The sequence below is a fragment of the Oncorhynchus nerka genome, linkage group LG7 (genome assembly GCF_034236695.1).
Source record: "Oncorhynchus nerka isolate Pitt River linkage group LG7, Oner_Uvic_2.0, whole genome shotgun sequence".
Lineage (NCBI taxonomy): Eukaryota > Metazoa > Chordata > Actinopteri > Salmoniformes > Salmonidae > Oncorhynchus > Oncorhynchus nerka.
The window spans coordinates 89483026-89502023 of NC_088402.1; the positions used below are offsets into that span (position 1 = coordinate 89483026).

Genomic DNA, 18998 nt, shown 5'->3' on the forward strand with positions numbered 1-18998 from the left:
TGTGTGTGTGGCTGCCTTTATAATGCATGTTTTGCCAAGCAGAATCAATTCTGATACCTTTTGCTTACAACGTTCAGAAAACACCTCCTGATATGTTTTCTTTACAGAGAGACCTGAAATAGAACAGGAATTATCATGTTTTATCTTTATGAACTAGAGGTTTAAGGAGAGTTCACTGCTAGCTGGCAGTTTAACTGGTCTGTGTTACAGCCCAACCCCCTGGTCTGGTACAGGCTAACCCCCTGGTCTGGTACAGCCTAACCCCCTGGTCTGGTACAGCCTAACCCCCTGGTCTGGTACAGCCTAACCCCCTGGTCTGGTACAGCCTAACCCCCTGGTCTGGTACAGCCCAACCCCCTGGTCTGGTACAGCCCAACCCCCTGGTCTGGTACAGCCCAACCCCCTGGTCTGGTACAGCCCAACCCCCTGGTCTGGTACAGCCCAACCCCCTGGTCTGGTACAGCCCAACCCCCTGGTCTGGTACAGCCTAACCCCTGGTCTGGTACAGCCTAACCCCTGGTCTGTGTTACAGCCTAACCCCTGGTCTGTGTTACAGCCTAACCCCTGGTCTGTGTTACAGCCTAACCCCTGGTCTGTGTTACAGCCTAACCCCTGGTCTGTGTTACAGCCTAACCCCTGGTCTGTGTTACAGCCTAACCCCTGGTCTGTGTTACAGCCTAACCCCCTGGTCTGTGTTACAGCCTAACCCCCTGGGCCGGGCGATGCACGATATCTAAATAAAATCAAATACTTTTTTTCTCTTAGCTTTGTACAATTTAAAGGTTAAAGACCCATCATTTCAAATGGTCAACAATAATCTAATGACTTAAGCACTACTGATTTCAGAAATTATACCGAGGCTAATTATAAGCCTTCCACAACCATAAGACCCACTAATTATGTCATTATTTTCATTCCAAGTGTGTTAAATGCAGAAGACACATTTCAGTTGAATGCATTGTTGTACAACTGACTAGGTATCCCCCCCCCCCCCTTCCCAATTTCATGGGAGTAACAGGACTACCCTAGGATCACACCAAAGTTAGTCTAATTACATGGGAGTAACAGGACTACCCTAGGATCACACCAGTCCTGCCCCCTCTCACACCGAGTCCTCCCCCCTCTCACACCGAGTCCTCCCCCTCTCACACCGAGTCCTCCCCCTCTCACACCGAGTCCTCCCCCCTCTCACACCGAGTCCTCACACCGAGTCCTCCCCCTCACACCGAGTCCTCACACCGAGTCCTCCCCTCACACCGAGTCCTCCCCCTCTCACACCGAGTCCTCACACCGAGTCCTCCCCTCTCACACCGAGTCCTCACACCGAGTCCTCCCCCTCTCACCGAGTCCTCACCGAGTCCTCACACCGAGTCCTCACACCGAGTCCTCTCACCGAGTCCTCACACCGAGTCCTCACACCGAGTCCTCACACCGAGTCCTCCCCCGAGTCCTCACACCGAGTCCTCCCCTCTCACACAGAGTCCTCCCCCTCTCACACAGAGTCCTCCCCTCTCACACCGAGTCCTCCCCCTCTCACACCGAGTCCCCCCCTCTCACACCGAGTCCCCCTCTCACACCGAGTCCCCCCTCTCACACCGAGTCCCCCCTCTCACACCGAGTCCCCCTCTCACACCGAGTCCTCACACCGATCCTCACACCGAGCCCTCACACCGAGCCCTCACACCGAGTCCTCCCCCTCTCACACCGAGTCCTCCCTCTCTCACACAGGGTCCCGCCCCTTCTACCACCGGGTCCCGCCCCTCTACCACCGAGTCCCGCCCCCTCTCACACCGAGTCCCTCCCCTCTCACACCGAGTCCCTCCCCCTCTCACACCGAGTCCCTCCCCCTCTCACACCGAGTCCCTCCCCTCTCACACCGAGTCCCCCTCTCACACCGAGTCCCCCCTCTCACACCGCTAGAGCTGCTGCTGTCTACTCTGTCTATCATCCAACTGTCTCTCTCTCTGTGTTTCAGATTGTGTATATATGGAGAGCCGCAGGCCCAACACTCCCTACTTCATATGTAGCATTCAGGATTTTAAACTGGTGAGTACTAGCCTTTTCCTTCCTCTGTCCCCGAGCAGGGCTCTATCCCTGTCCCTATAACCCTGGCCCCGAGCAGGGCTCTATCCCTCTCCCTATAACCCTCCCTATAACCCTGGCCCCTGAGCAGGGCTCTATCCCTGGCCCCTGAGCAGGGCTCTATCCCTGGCCCTATAACCCTGGCCCCTGAGCAGGGCTCTATCCCTGTCCCTATAACCCTGGCCCCTGAGCAGGGCTCTATCCCTGTCCCTATAACCCTGGCCCGTGAGCAGGGCTCTAACCCTGGCCCCTGAGCAGGGCTCTAACCCTGGCCCTATAACCCTGGCCCCGAGCAGGGCTCTAACCCTGTCCCTATAACCCTGGCCCTATAACCCTGGCCCCGAGCATGGCTCTATCCCTGTCCCTATAACCCTGGCCCCTGAGCAGGGCTCTAACCCTGGCCCTATAACCCTGGCCCGTGAGCAGGGCTCTAACCCTGGCCCCTGAGCAGGGCTCTAACCCTGTCCCTATAACCCTGGCCCCTGAGCAGGGCTCTATCCCTGTCCCTATAACCCTGGCCCCTGAACAGGGCTCTAACCCTGGCCCTATAACCCTGGCCCCTGAGCAGGGCTCTAACCCTGTCCCTATAACCCTGGCCCCCGAGCAGGGCTCTAACCATGTCCCTATAACCCTGGCCCCGAGCAGGGCTCTATCCCTGTCCCTGTAACCCTGGCCCCTGAGCAGGGCTCTATCCCTGGCCCCTGAGCAGGGCTCTAACCCTGGCCCCTGAGCAGGGCTCTAACCCTGGCCCTATAACCCTGGCCCCGAGCAGGGCTCTATCCCTGTCCCTATAACCCTGGCCCCTGAGCAGGGCTCTATCCCTGGCCCTATAACCCTGGCCCCTGAGCAGGGCTCTATCCCTGGCCCTATAACCCTGGCCCCTGAGCAGGGCTCTATCCCTGTCCCTATAACCCTGGCCCCTGAGCAGGGCTCTAACCCTGTCCCTATAACCCTGGCCCCGAGCAGGGCTCTATCCCTGTCCCTATAACCCTGGCCCCGAGCAGGGCTCTATCCCTGTCCCTATAACCCTGGCCCCTGAGCAGGGCTCTATCCCTGGCCCTATAACCCTGGCCCCTGAGCAGGGCTCTATCCCTGTCCCTATAACCCTGGCCCCTGAGCAGGGCTCTATCCCTGTCCCTATAACCCTGGCCCCCGAGCAGGGCTCTAACCCTGTCCCTATAACCCTGGCCCCGAGCAGGGGTCTATCCCTGTCCCTATAACCCTGGCCCGTGAGCAGGGCTCTAACCCTGGCCCCTGAGCAGGGCTCTAACCCTGTCCCTATAACCCTGGCCCCGAGCAGGGCTCTAACCCTGTCCCTATAACCCTGGCCCTATAACCCTGGCCCCTGAGCAGGGCTCTAACCCTGTCCCTATAACCCTGGCCCTTGAGCAGGGCTCTAACCATGTCCCTATAACCCTGGCCCTATAACCCTGGCCCCGAGCATGGCTCTATCCCTGTCCCTATAACCCTGGCCCCTGAGCAGGGCTCTAACCCTGGCCCTATAACCCTGGCCCGTGAGCAGGGCTCTAACCCTGGCCCCTGAGCAGGGCTCTAACCCTGTCCCTATAACCCTGGCCCCTGAGCAGGGCTCTAACCCTGTCCCTATAACCCTGGCCCCTGAACAGGGCTCTAACCCTGTCCCTATAACCCTGGCCCCTGAACAGGGCTCTAACCCTGGCCCTATAACCCTGGCCCCTGAGCAGGGCTCTAACCCTGTCCCTATAACCCTGGCCCCCGAGCAGGGCTCTAACCATGTCCCTATAACCCTGGCCCCGTGCAGGGCTCTATCCCTGTCCCTATAACCCTGGCCCCTGAGCAGGGCTCTAACCCTGGCCCCTGAGCAGGGCTCTATCCCTGGCCCCTGAGCAGGGCTCTAACCCTGGCCCCTGAGCAGGGCTCTAACCCTGGCCCCATAACCCTGGCCCTATAACCCTGGCCTGTGAGCAGGGCTCTAACCCTGGCCCTATAACCCTGGCCCCTGAGCAGGGCTCTAACCCTGGCCCTATAACCCTGGCCCCCGAGCAGGGCTCTATCCCTGTCCCTATAACCCTGTCCCTATAACCCTGGCCCTATAACCCTGGCCCGTGAGCAGGGCTCTAACCCTGGCCCTATAACCCTGGCCCCTGAGCAGGGCTCTAACCCTGGCCCCATAACCCTGGCCCTATAACCCTGGCCCGTGAGCAGGGCTCTAACCCTGGCCCTATAACCCTGGCCCCTGAGCAGGGCTCTAACCCTGTCCCTATAACCCTGGCCCCTGAACAGGGCTCTAACCCTGGCCCTATAACCCTGGCCCCTGAGCAGGGCTCTAACCCTGGCCCTATAACCCTGGCCCCTGAGCAGGTCTCTATCCCTGTCCCTATAACCCTGTCCCTATAACCCTGGCCCTATAACCCTGGCCCTATAACCCTGGCCCGTGAGCAGGGCTCTAACCCTGGCCCTATAACCCTGGCCCCGAGCAGGGCTCTAACCCTGGCCCTATAACCCTGGCCCCGAGCAGGGCTCTAACCCTGGCCCTATAACCCTGGCCCCTGAGCAGGGCTCTATCCCTAACCCTCAGTCACCCCTAGCCTGCTCTTAACTGCAGGCCCCACCACTGTTGTTGGAATGCCTGGTGGTAAAGGCCCTTCAAACAGCTCTTTGATGTGGGTGTTATTATCATTCGTATGTTTTGGGGGAAATGCAGACGGCCTCTTTTCTGTGTTTTATGGAAGGCAGATGGTGAGTTAAGCATGTGGATGTAGAGTCATCTGTCACCGTGCAGACTGAAGTTAAGTTGAACAGGGGACATCTGACTCCCTGTATATCAACCGTTGGTTCTTACCCATGCGTTCCTAGTGGTTATTTCCTACGCTGTCCTACGTAGGCTTGGGCGGTATACCGTATATACGGAAAGACGCCACAGGATGTTGTTTTTTTTAATACCGTCAAAACTATTTCTTTGATGTTTTTCAATAAATGTAAATATTTGCAGCTACTTTTTAAGTTAAAACCTGCAGTCAACTTGTGCAATATGTTAGGAGATAAAGAAGATGGTGTTGTTAATTTCACCTGTCACATTGTTTCACATTATGAAGCTCACCGTAGTTCCCCAGAACAGTTGAACAGTTCTGTGTTTGTTTGTAAATAGTACAACGGGAGACGGTGGGAGCTGGTGAGTCCGTAGCATTGTAGTTCTATCAGCTGGTGAGTCCGTAGCGTTGTAGTTCTATCAGCTGGTGAGTCCGTAGCGTTGTAGTTCTGTCATCTGGTGAGTCCGTAGTGTTGTAGTTCTATCAGCTGGTGAGTCCGTAGTGTTGTAGTTCTATCAGCTGGTGAGTCCGTAGCGTTGTAGTTCTATCAGCTGGTGAGTCCGTAGAGTTGTAGTTCTATCAGCTGGTGAGTCCGTAGCGTTGTAGTTCTATCAGCTGCTGAGTCCGTAGCGTTGTAGTTCTATCAGCTGGTGAGTCCGTAGAGTTGTAGTTCTGTCAGCTGGTGAGTCCGTAGAGTTGTAGTTCTATCAGCTGGTGAGTCCGTAGCGTTGTAGTTCTATCAGCTGGTGAGTCCGTAGAGTTGTAGTTCTATCAGCTGGTGAGTCCGTAGCGTTGTAGTTCTATCAGCTGGTGAGTCCGTAGTGTTGTAGTTCTATCAGCTATCAGCTGGTGAGTCCGTAGCGTTGTAGTTCTGTCAGCTGGTGAGTCCGTAGAGTTGTAGTTCTATCAGCTGGTGAGTCCGTAGAGTTGTAGTTCTATCAGCTGGTGAGTCCGTAGCGTTGTAGTTCTGTCAGCTGGTGAGTCCGTAGAGTTGTAGTTCTATCAGCTGGTGAGTCCGTAGCGTTGTAGTTCTATCAGCTGCTGAGTCCGTAGAGTTGTAGTTCTATCAGCTGGTGAGTCCGTAGCGTTGTAGTTCTATCAGCTGCTGAGTCCGTAGCGTTGTAGTTCTATCAGCTGCTGAGTCCGTAGCGTTGTAGTTCTATCAGCTGGTGAGTCCGTAGAGTTGTAGTTCTGTCAGCTGGTGAGTCCGTAGAGTTGTAGTTCTATCAGCTGGTGAGTCCGTAGCGTTGTAGTTCTATCAGCTGGTGAGTCCGTAGAGTTGTAGTTCTATCAGCTGGTGAGTCCGTAGAGTTGTAGTTCTATCAGCTGGTGAGTCCGTAGCGTTGTAGTTCTGTCAGCTGGTGAGTCCGTAGAGTTGTAGTTCTATCAGCTGGTGAGTCCGTAGCGTTGTAGTTCTATCAGCTGGTGAGTCCGTAGCGTTGTAGTTCTATCAGCTGGTGAGTCCGTAGCGTTGTAGTTCTATCAGCTGGTGAGTCTGTAGAGTTGTAGTTCTATCAGCTGGTGAGTCCGTAGAGTTGTAGTTCTATCAGCTGGTGAGTCCGTAGCGTTGTAGTTCTATCAGCTGGTGAGTCCGTAGCGTTGTAGTTCTGTCAGCTGGTGAGTCCGTAGTGTTGTAGTTCTATCAGCTATCAGCTGGTGAGTCCGTAGTGTTGTAGTTCTATCAGCTGGTGAGTCCGTAGCGTTGTAGTTCTGTCAGCTGGTGAGTCCGTAGCGTTGTAGTTCTATCAGCTGGTGAGTCCGTAGCGTTGTAGTTCTATCAGCTGGTGAGTCCGTAGCGTTGTAGTTCTATCAGCTATCAGCTGGTGAGTCCGTAGTGTTGTATTTCTATCAGCTATCAGCTGGTGAGTCCGTAGAGTTGTAGTTCTATCAGCTGGTGAGTCCGTAGAGTTGTAGTTCTATCAGCTGGTGAGTCCGTAGCGTTGTAGTTCTATCAGCTGGTGAGTCCGTAGAGTTGTAGTTCTATCAGCTGGTGAGTCCGTAGAGTTGTAGTTCTATCAGCTGGTGAGTCCGTAGCGTTGTAGTTCTATCAGCTGGTGAGTCCGTAGAGTTGTAGTTCTATCAGCTGGTGAGTCCGTAGTGTTGTAGTTCTATCAGCTGGTGAGTCCGTAGAGTTGTAGTTCTATCAGCTGGTGAGTCCGTAGCGTTGTAGTTCTATCAGGGAGTCTCTGTTGTACGGTGTACATGAGGTGAAGTTCACTAGTTAGTATGCGATCAGCCATCTTATAATGGCTTTCTGCCAGAAGTCAAACAGCTCTGGATGCGTTATCTGTACAGCTGCCAGTTTTTTCCTTGTTCTTCCTACTAGAGTTTTTAATTCTCCTCTGGTCTTCTCCCCTCTGCTCTGTGGACACATGCTGCTGTTCCTTCAGAAAAGCATGCATCACAACTTTGTTCATTTACACTCTTCCTCTCCTTAACTTTCGGTTGCAGATGTCCACACTCACTGAAAATGACCTTCGGTAGCTACTAGCCACGCTCGTATAACTTAGTTATTGTGTTTCTCTGTGAGGAGGCGGCCTATAAAATGATATATCTGATCGTGTCTATTGTTGCTAGCCGATGATCAGATTGATTGTGTTGAATATTTTACGGAGACAATTGTCTGAGACTTTAATGGATGTAAATGAAGAAGCAATTTAAAACATATTTGATTTTAAAGAGTATCTTTTCACCTCCAAATTGTCTGAATTTCCTTTTTTCGAGATTGTAATTTGCTGCTCCTCAATGGGGACGAGGGAGTATGCTTACTTTGTTTTCCTGGCTCAGCAACAAACACACATTTTTTTACGGTGCTGCCTGCACTGCAGGTGCACTGGTTTTGATAGCTGCAACAGATACTATCTATGGCTGCTCTGTAGCGGGGTTTCTACTGAGACTCTGTAGCGGGGTTTCTACTAAGACTCTGTAGCGGGGTTTCTACTGAGACTCTGTAGCGGGGTTTCTACTAAGACTCTGTAGCGGGGTTTCTACTAAGACTCTGTAGCGGGGTTTCTACTGAGACTCTGTAGCGGGGTTTCTACTGAGACTCTGTAGCGGGGTTTCTACTAAGACTGTAGCGGGGTTTCTACTGAGACTCTGTAGCGGGGTTTCTACTAAGACTCTGTAGCGGGGTTTCTACTGAGACTCTGTAGCGGGGTTTCTACTAAGACTCTGTAGCGGGGTTTCTACTAAGACTCTGTAGCGGGGTTTCTACTAAGACTCTGTAGCGGGGTTTCCACTAAGACTCTGTAGCGGGGTTTCTACTAAGACTCTGTAGCGGGGTTTCTACTGAGACTCTGTAGCGTGGTTTCTACTAAGACTCTGTAGCGTGGTTTCTACTAAGACTCTGTAGCGGGGTTTCTTCTAAGACTTTGTAGCGGGGTTTCTACTAAGACTCTGTAGCGGGGTTTCCACTAAGACTCTGTAGCGGGGTTTCCACTAAGACTCTGTAGCGGGGTTTCCACTAAGACTCTAGCAGGGTTTCTACTAAGACTCTAGCAGGGTTTCTACTAAGACTCTAGCAGGGTTTCTACTAAGACTCTAGCAGGGTTTCTACTAAGACTCTAGCAGGGTTTCTACTAAGACTCTAGCAGGGTTTCTACTGAGACTCTGTAGCAGGGTTTCTACTAAGACTGTAGCAGGGCTTCCACTTAGTCCAAATGAAGCACCATTAAGATGTTACTACAACCCCCTCTCATATCTATATTAACATGAGGCGCCTCTGTCTCTGAGCTGTGGATGAGGGGCCCGGGAAGGAGGCCCCCGGGGAGGAAGCCGGGTGATGATGGGAGGTCACTGCTGGGGCCACATGGCTCAGGGAGGAAGAAGCAGGGTGTGTGTGTGTGTGAGGGAAGTGTGTGTGTGTATCCTTAGCAGCAGTGCTTTAATCAGATTGCAGATAGAGGGAGAGAGACGGCTGAGGACTCACACTAATAACACAGTGTTTGAGTCTCATCTACAGCTTGTTGAAATGTGCTTCCAGAGGTCTCTGTCTAACAGAAATATGCCTAATTGTCCAGGGAGAGAGAGACAACAGGTTACATCAGCCTCTTTCTTTTCCCTCTCGCCCTCTGCCTGGTCTCTCTGCCTGGTCTCTCGCCCTCTGCCTGGTCTCTCTGCCTGGTCTCTCTGCCTGGTCTCTCTGCCTGGTCTCTCGCCCTCTGCCTGGTCTCTCTGCCTGGTCTCTCGCCCTCTGCCTGGTCTCTCTGCCTGGTCTCTCTGCCTGGTCTCTCGCCCTCTGCCTGGTCTCTCTGCCTGGTCTCTCGCCCTCTGCCTGGTCTCTCGCCCTCTGCCTGGTCTCTCGCCATCTGCCTGGTCTCTCTGCCTGGTCTCTCTGCCTGGTCTCTCGCCCTCTGCCTGGTCTCTCTGCCTGGTCTCTCTGCCTGGTCTCTCGCCCTCTGCCTGGTCTCTCTGCCTGGTCTCTCTGCCTGGTCTCTCTGCCTGGTCTCTCGCCCTCTGCCTGGTCTCTCTGCCTGGTCTCTCGAGCACTCCTCTCTATTCAAAGGGCTTTATTGACATGGGAAAGTTTAGAAAATAATAGATATTTCAAATGTTATATTGACTATGTACAGTTTTGTCACAATGTGCAAATAGTTGAAGTATGAATTGGAAAATCAATAAACAGATGAATATAGGTTGTATTTACAATGGTGAATCTCTGTCTCCCCTCTCTCGCTCTGTCTCCCATCATCTCTCCTCACTCCTGTAATTAATAAACAGCCATCTGCCTGGTCTCTCTGCCTGGTCTCTCTGCCTGGTCTCTCTGCCTGGTCTCTCTGTCTCCCCTCTCTCGCTCTTTCTCCCATTATCTCTCCTCACTCCTGTAATTAATAAACAGCCATCTGCCTGGTCTCTCTGCCTGGTCTCTCTGCCTGGTCTCTGCCTGGTCTCTCTGTCTCCCCTCTCTCGCTCTTTCTCCCATCATCTCTCCTCACTCCTGTAATTAATAAACAGCCATCTGCATGTGTGTGTGACCAGAGACGCTATACCAGCTGTCACCTTGTTCTCTATACCCCCTGCTCCAGCAGCTGTCTGAAACGCACTGCATCCTCCGTTAGTCTAGCCAGCCAGCCCAACTAAAATCAACGAGCAAACAACCTCCGTTAGTCTAACCAGCCAGCCAGCCAGCCAGCCAGCCAGCCAGCCAGCCAGCCCAACTAAAATCAACGAGCAAACAACCTCTGTTAGTCTAACCAGCCAGCCAGCCAGCCAGCCAGCCAGCCAACCAGCCAGCCAGCCAGCCAACCAACCAGCCAGCCAGCCAGCCAGCCAACCAGCCAGCCAGCCCAACTAAAAGCAACAAGCCATAAAGATGAGATATTATACACACCCTCGCTGCCACTTGGCATTTAAATGCCACCATCATTCTGCAGCAGTCTCTTTAAACTCCTCTCAGCGTTTACCCACTTCTCACCTTTTAAATACTGGACTAAATACAAGCCCGGTTGATTTTACAGACAGGGAGACCCAGTGAGAGAGGTCGGGAGAGAGACACGGTCTGCTACAGATCTCTGCAGTCTAAAATGGCGGTGTGGACAGAAGTGATAGACTAGGGAAGGAGGGGACAGCGGCTGTGATCAATGAACTGTCACTTTCACGATGTGGTGTTGACATTCAGAGGCAGGTCTAACTACCCTTAGTTACAGACAGAACCTCTCACACTCCGTATCCAACTACCCTCTGTTACAGACAGGACCTCTCACAATCCATATCCAACTACCCTCTGTTACAGGCAGGACCTCTCACACTCCATATCCAACTACCCTCTGTTACAGACAGAACCTCTCACACTTCATATCCAGCTACCCTCTGTTACAGACAGAACCTCACACACTCCATATCCAACTACCCTCTGTTACAGGCAGGACCTCTCACACTCCATATCCAACTACCCTCTGTTACAGACAGAACCTCTCACACTTCATATCCAACTACCCTCTGTTACAGGCAGGACCTCTCACAATCCATATCCAACTACCCTCTGTTACAGGCAGGACCTCTCACACTCCATATCCAACTACCCTCTGTTACAGACAGAACCTCTCACACTTCATATCCAGCTACCCTCTGTTACAGACAGAACCTCTCACACTCCACATCCAACTACCCTCTGTTACAGACAGAACCTCTCACACTTCATATCCAGCTACCCTCTGTTACAGACAGAACCTCTCACACTCCATATCCAACTACCCTCTGGTACAGGCAGGACCTCTCACACTCCATATCCAACTACCCTCTGGTACAGACAGAACCTCTCACACTTCACTTTCACCTGGAGTGGAGGAGGACGAGGAGGTACATAATGCCTATTCCCCTGTTCTCTCTCTCTTCCCCTTCTCTTTCTCTCTCTCTTCCCCCTTCTTTCTCTCTCTCTTCCCCCCTCTTTCTCTCTTTCTCTCTCTTTCTCTCTTTCTCTCTTTCTCTCTCTCTCTCTCTCTCTCTCTCTCTCTCTCTCTCTTTCTCTCTCTCCCCCCCCTCTCTCGTCTCAGTCGTGTCTCCATGTGCCACCCGCTGTCCATATATTAATAATGGCTGCCTCTGTCCCAGCATGCCTTGGGGCATAGATTTATCAGCATGGCGCCAGACAGTAGAGGTGTGTATGTTTCATATCATTCCCGCTAGGACAGTGACCTTAAATGTGGACATCCCTTCAAACTATTTCAGCCACACCTGTTGTTGACAGGTGTGTAAAATCGAGCACACAGCCATGCAATCTCATTGGCAGTAGAATGACCTTACTGAAGAGCTCAGTGACTTTCAACGTGGCACCGTCATAGGATGCCACCTTCCCAACAAGTCAGTTCGTCAAATTTCTGTCCTGCTAGAGCTGCCCTGGTCAACTGTAAGTGCTGTTATTGTGAAGTGGAAACGTCTAGGAGCAACAACTGCTCAGGCGTGAAGTGGTAGGCCACACAAGCTAACAGAACGGGACCACCCGAGTGCTGAAGCGCGCAGCACGTAATAATCCTCTGTCCTCGGTTGCAACACTCACTACCGAATTTCAAATTGCCCCTGGAATCAACGTCAGCACAAAAACTGTTTGTAGGGAGCTTCATGAAATGGGTTTCCATGGCAGAGCAGCCGCACACAAGTCTAAGATCACCATGTGCAAAGCCAAGCGTCGGAGGCTGGAGTGGTTTAAAACTCGCCGCCATTGGACTCTGGAGCAGTGGTAACGCCTTCTCTGGAGTGGTGTAAAGCTCGCCGCCATTGGACTCTGGAGCAGTGGTAACGCCTTCTCTGGAGTGGTGTAAAGCTCCAATGTTCCAACATCTAGTGGAAAGCCTTCCCAGAAGAGTGGAGGCTGTTATAGCAGCAATGTTCCAACATCTAGTGGAAAGCCTTCCCAGAAGAGTGGAGGCTGTTATAGCAGCAATGTCCCAACATCTAGTGGAAAGCCTTCCCAGAAGAGTGGAGGCTGTTATAGCAGCAATGTCCCAACATCTAGTGGAAAGCCTTCCCAGAAGAGTGGAGGCTGTTATAGCAGCAATGTTCCAACATCTAGTGGAAAGCCTTCCCAGAAGAGTGGAGGTTGTTATAGCAGCAATGTCCCAACATCTAGTGGAAAGCCTTCCCAGAAGAGTGGAGGCTGTTATAGCAGAAATGTTCCATCAAGTCCAATCAAGTCGTAGAAACATCTCAAGGATGATCAATGGAAACAGGATGCACCTGAGCTCAATTTCAAGTCTCATAGCAAAGGGTCTGAATACTTATTTACATTTTTATTTGTAATAAATTTGCAAAAATATCTTGAAACCTGTCTTCACTTTGTCATTATGGGGTATTGTGTATAGATTGATGAGACAAACTATTAGTTAAATCCATTTTAGAATAAGGCTGTAATGTAACAAAATGTGGGGAATGTCAAGGGGTCTGAATGCTTTCTGAATGTGCTGTAGGTAGCCAGTGGGCACTCGGCTACGTAAAAGTAAAAACCTGTATATTAGCCTGGGCAAATTGGGGAAACTCTATCTGACCACTTGGGTTATAATTAACAACACACTATCGTTATCTGTATACAGTGACTGGCTTTGCCACACGACACTGTTACTACATCCAGAAACACAGTTACTTCCTTTACACTTATTTCTTCTCTCTCACATCAAAGAGCCGAGGGGGAATGGCGCGTTTTGTTTTTCCTTCTCTTTAAAGATAAAATGCTGTGCGGCTCGACGCAAAGGACTGCTGAGCTCTGGGTCTGTGTGTGTGTGTGTGTGTGTGTGTGTGTGGAGATCAGAGGAGTGTATCAGCTTGTGATGTGAGGATGTGTCAAAACCTTAACCACCACAGTCGCACCGTAGAGTAGACATGTTTAGACACCCTCAGAGACTAGGGGTGAATTGAACACAGAGTTAGCAGACCCAACTGATTTCTACCGCAGGGAATTACTTGACAGATATGTGGCGAGGAGTTACAACGATAGTAGCTAGGAAGGTAAACCTAATGAAACGGTAGGGGGAGAGAGAGAGAGAGAGAGAGAGAGAACGGTTTATAAAGATAGTGGCTAGGAAGGTAAACCTAATGAAACGGTAGAGAGAGAGAGAGAGAGGGAGAGAACGGTTTATAAAGATAGTAGCTAGGAAGGTAAACCTAATGAAACGGTAGAGAGAGAGAGAGAGAGGGAGAGAACGGTTTATAAAGATAGTAGCTAGGAAGGTAAACCTAATGAAACGGTAGAGAGAGAGAGAGAGGTTTATAAAGATAGTAGCTAGGAAGGTAAACCTAATGAAACGGTAGGGGAGAGAGAGAGAGGTTTATAAAGATAGTAGCTAGGAAGGTAAACCTAATGAAACGGTAGGGGAGAGAGAGAGAGAACGGTTTATAAAGATAGTAGCTAGGAAGGTAAACCTAATAAAACGGTAGGGGAGAGAGAGAGAGAACGGTTTATAAAGATAGTAGCTAGGAAGGTAAACCTAATGAAACGGTAGAGAGAGAGAACGGTTTACAAAGATAGTAGCTAGGAAGGTAAACCTAATGAAACGGTAGGGGAGAGAGAGAGAGAACGGTTTATAAAGATAGTAGCTAGGAAGGTAAACCTAATGAAACGGTAGAGAGAGAGAGGTTTACAAAGATAGTAGCTAGGAAGGTAAACCTAATGAAACGGTAGAGAGAGAGAGGTTTATAAAGATAGTAGCTAGGAAGGTAAACCTAATGAAACGGTAGAGAGAGAGAGGTTTATAAAGATAGTAGCTAGGAAGGTAAACCTAATGAAACGGTAGGGGAGAGAGAGAGAGGTTTATAAAGATAGTAGCTAGGAAGGTAAACCTAATGAAACGGTAGAGAGAGAGAGGTTTATAAAGATAGTAGCTAGGAAGGTAAACCTAATGAAACGGTAGGGGAGAGAGAGAGAGAACGGTTTATAAAGATAGTAGCTAGGAAGGTAAACCTAATAAAACGGTAGGGGAGAGAGAGAGAGAACGGTTTATAAAGATAGTAGCTAGGAAGGTAAACCTAATGAAACGGTAGAGAGAGAGAGGTTTATAAAGATAGTAGCTAGGAAGGTAAACCTAATGAAACGGTAGGGGAGAGAGAGAGAGAACGGTTTATAAAGATAGTAGCTAGGAAGGTAAACCTAATAAAACGGTAGGGGAGAGAGAGAGAGAACGGTTTATAAAGATAGTAGCTAGGAAGGTAAACCTAATGAAACGGTAGGGGAGAGAGAGAGAGAGAACGGTTTATAAAGATAGTAGCTAGGAAGGTAAACCTAATGAAACGGTAGGGGAGAGAGAGAGAACGGTTTATAAAGATAGTAGCTAGGAAGGTAAACCTAATGAAACGGTAGGGGGGAGAGAGAGAGAGAGAGAGAGAACGGTTTACAAAGATAGTAGCTAGGAAGGTAAACCTAATGAAACGGTAGAGAGAGAGAGAGAGAGAGAGAACGGTTTACAAAGATAGTAGCTAGGAAGGTAAACCTAATGAAACGGTAGAGAGAGAGAGAGAGAGAACGGTTTGCAAAGATAGTAGCTAGGAAGGTAAACCTAATGAAACGGTAGGGGAGAGAGAGAGAGAGAGAGAACGGTTTACAAAGATAGTAGCTAGGAAGGTAAACCTAATGAAACGGTAGAGAGAGAGGTTTACAAAGATAGTAGCTAGGAAGGTAAACCTAATGAAACGGTAGAGAGAGAGAGAACGGTTTATAAAGATAGTAGCTAGGAAGGTAAACCTAATGAAACGGTAGGGGAGAGAGAGAGAACGGTTTATAAAGATAGTAGCTAGGAAGGTAAACCTAATGAAACGGTAGAGAGAGAGAGAGAGAACGGTTTATAAAGATAGTAGCTAGGAAGGTAAACCTAATGAAACGGTAGGGGAGAGAGAGAGAGAGAGAGAGAGAACGGTTTACACAGATAGTAGCTAGGAAGGTAAACCTAATGAAACGGTAGAGAGAGAGAGAACGGTTTACAAAGATAGTAGCTAGGAAGGTAAACCTAATGAAACGGTAGGGGAGAGAGAGAGAGAGAGAGAGAGAGAGAGAGAGAACGGTTTACAAAGATAGTAGCTAGGAAGGTAAACCTAATGAAACGGTAGAGAGAGAGAGAGAGAGAACGGTTTATAAAGATAGTAGCTAGGAAGGTAAACCTAATGAAACGGTAGAGAGAGAGAGAGAGAGAGAGAGAACGGTTTATAAAGATAGTAGCTAGGAAGGTAAACCTAATGAAACGGTAGAGAGAGAGAGAGAGAGAACGGTTTACAAAGATAGTAGCTAGGAAGGTAAACCTAATGAAACGGTAGAGAGAGAGAGAGAACGGTTTACAAAGATAACTAGGAAGGTTTGAAACAAAGATAGTAGCTAGGAAGGTAAACCTAATGAAACGGTAGGAGAGAGAGAGAGAGAGAGACGGTAGAGAGAGAGAGAGAACGGTTTATAAAGATAGTAGCTAGGAAGGTAAACCTAATGAAACGGTAGAGAGAGAGAGAGAGAGAACGGTTTATAAAGATAGTAGCTAGGAAGGTAAACCTAATGAAACGGTAGAGAGAGAGAGAGAGAGAACGGTTTACAAAGATAGTAGCTAGGAAGGTAAACCTAATGAAACGGTAGGGGAGAGAGAGAGAGAGAGAGAGAGAGAGAGAACGGTTTACAAAGATAGTAGCTAGGAAGGTAAACCTAATGAAACGGTAGAGAGAGAGAGAGAACGGTTTACAAAGATAGTAGCTAGGAAGGTAAACCTAATGAAACAGTAGAGAGAGAGAGAACGGTTTACAAAGATAGTAGCTAGGAAGGTAAACCTAATGAAACGGTAGGGGAGAGAGAGAGAGAGAGAGAGAGAACGGTTTACAAAGATAGTAGCTAGGAAGGTAAACCTAATGAAACGGTAGAGAGAGAGAGAGAGAACGGTTTACAAAGATAGTAGCTAGGAAGGTAAACCTAATGAAACGGTAGAGAGAGAGAGAGAACGGTTTATAAAGATAGTAGCTAGGAAGGTAAACCTAATGAAACGGTAGGGGAGAGAGAGAGAACGGTTTATAAAGATAGTAGCTAGGAAGGTAAACCTAATGAAACGGTAGAGAGAGAGAGAGAGAACGGTTTACAAAGATAGTAGCTAGGAAGGTAAACCTAATGAAACGAGAGAGAGAGAGAGAGAGAGAGAGAGAGAGAGAGAGAGAGAGAGAGAGAGAGAGAGAGAGAGAGAGAGAGAGAGAGAGAGAGGTTTACAAAGATAGTAGCTAGGAAGGTAAACCTAATGAAACGGTAGAGAGAGAGAGAGAGAGAACGGTTTATAAAGATAGTAGCTAGGAAGGTAAACCTAATGAAACGGAGAGAGAGAGAGAGAGAGAGAGAGAGAGAACGGTTTACAAAGATAGTAGCTAGGAAGGTAAACCTGAAATAGAGAGAGAAGTTTATAAAGATAGTAGAGAAGAGAGGAGAGAGAGAGAGAGAACGGTTTATAAAGATAGTAGCTAGGAAGGTAAACCTAATGAAACGGTAGAGAGAGAGAGAGAGAACGGTTTATAAAGATAGTAGCTAGGAAGGTAAACCTAATGAAACGGTAGTAAACCTAATGAAACGGAGAGAGAGAGAGAACGGTTTATAAAGATAGTAGCTAGGAAGGTAAACCTAATGAAACGGTAGAGAGAGAGAGAACGGTTTATAAAGATAGTAGCTAGGAAGGTAAACCTAATGAAACGGTAGGGGAGAGAGAGAGAACGGTTTATAAAGATAGTAGCTAGGAAGGTAAACCTAATGAAACGGTAGAGAGAGAGAGAGAGAGAACGGTTTATAAAGATAGTAGCTAGGAAGGTAAACCTAATGAAACGGTAGAGAGAGAGAGAGAGAACGGTTTATAAAGATAGTAGCTAGGAAGGTAAACCTAATGAAACGGTAGAGAGAGAGAGAGAGAGAGAGAACGGTTTATAAAGATAGTAGCTAGGAAGGTAAACCTAATGAAACGGTAGGGGAGAGAGAGAGAACGGTTTATAAAGATAGTAGCTAGGAAGGTAAACCTAATGAACGGTAGGGAGAGAGAGAGAACGGTTTATAAAGATAGTAGAGAGAGAGAACGGTTTATAAAGATAGTAGCTAGGAAGGTAAACCTAATGAAACGGTAGGGGAGAGAGAGAGAGAACGGTTTATAAAGATAGTAGCTAGGAAGGTAAACCTAATGAAACGGTAGAGAGAGAGAGAGAGAGAGAGAGAGAACGGTTTACAAAGATAGTAGCTAGGAAGGTAAACCTAATGAAACGGTAGAGAGAGAGAGAGAGAGAACGGTTTACAAAGATAGTAGCTAGGAAGGTAAACCTAATGAAACGGTAGAGAGAGAGAGAGAGAGAACGGTTTACAAAGATAGTAGCTAGGAAGGTAAACCTAATGAAACGGTAGGGAGAGAGAGAGAGAGAGAGAGAGAGAACGGTTTACAAAGATAGTAGCTAGGAAGGTAAACCTAATGAAACGGTAGAGAGAGAGAGAGAGAGAACGGTTTATAAAGATAGTAGCTAGGAAGGTAAACCTAATGAAACGGTAGAGAGAGAGAGAGAGAACGGTTTATAAAGATAGTAGCTAGGAAGGTAAACCTAATGAAACGGTAGAGAGAGAGAGAGAGAGAGAGAGAGAACGGTTTACAAAGATAGTAGCTAGGAAGGTAAACCTAATGAAACGGTAGAGAGAGAGAGAGAACGGTTTACAAAGATAGTAGCTAGGAAGGTAAACCTAATGAAACGGTAGAGAGAGAGAGAGAGAACGGTTTATAAAGATAGTAGCTAGGAAGGTAAACCTAATAAAACGGTAGGGGAGAGAGAGAGAGAACGGTTTATAAAGATAGTAGCTAGGAAGGTAAACCTAATGAAACGGTAGAGAGAGAGAGAGAGAACGGTTTATAAAGATAGTAGCTAGGAAGGTAAACCTAATGAAACGGTAGGGGAGAGAGAGAGAGAGAACGGTTTATAAAGATAGTAGCTAGGAAGGTAAACCTAATGAAACGGTAGAGAGAGAGAGAGAGAACGGTTTATAAAGATAGTAGCTAGGAAGGTAAACCTAATGAAACGGTAGAGAGAGAGAGAGAGAGAACGGTTTATAAAGATAGGAGCTAGGAAGGTAAACCTAATGAAACGGTAGAGAGAGAGGGAGAGAACGGTTTATAAAGATAGTAGCTAGGAAGGTAAACCTAATGAAACGGTAGAGAGAGAGGGAGAGAACGGTTTATAAAGATAGTAGCTAGGAAGGTAAACCTAATGAAACGGTAGAGAGAGAGGGAGAGAACGGTTTATAAAGATAGTAGCTAGGAAGGTAAACCTAATGAAATGGTAGGAGGGGACGAGAGGCTATATAAAGATAGTAGCTAGGAAGGTAAACCTAATGAAATGGTAGGAGGGGACGAGAGGCTATATAAAGATAGTAGCTAGGAAGGTAAACCTAATGAAATGGTAGGAGGGGACGAGAGGCTATATAAAGATAGTAGCTAGGAAGGTAAACCTAATGAAATGGTAGGAGGGGACGAGAGGCTATATAAAGATAGTAGCTAGGAAGGTAAACCTAATGAAATGGTAGGAGGGGACGAGAGGCTATATAAAGATAGTAGCTAGGAAGGTAAACCTAATGAAATGGTAGGAGGGGACGAGAGGCTATATAAAGATAGTAGCTAGGAAGGTAAACCTAATGAAATGGTAGGAGGGGACGAGAGGCTATATAAAGAT

At 48.6% G+C, this 18998-nt stretch overlaps 1 protein-coding gene across 1 annotated transcript in view; it reads left to right on the forward strand.

The window, feature by feature from the left end:
• The window catches only part of rerea (arginine-glutamic acid dipeptide (RE) repeats a), a 320914-nt gene that overhangs the window by 86978 nt on the left and 214938 nt on the right, over window positions 1-18998 (forward strand). Inside the window, 1 exon segment of the mRNA XM_065020955.1 lies at window positions 1976-2046. Coding sequence (XP_064877027.1) covers window positions 1976-2046 — 71 coding nt within the window.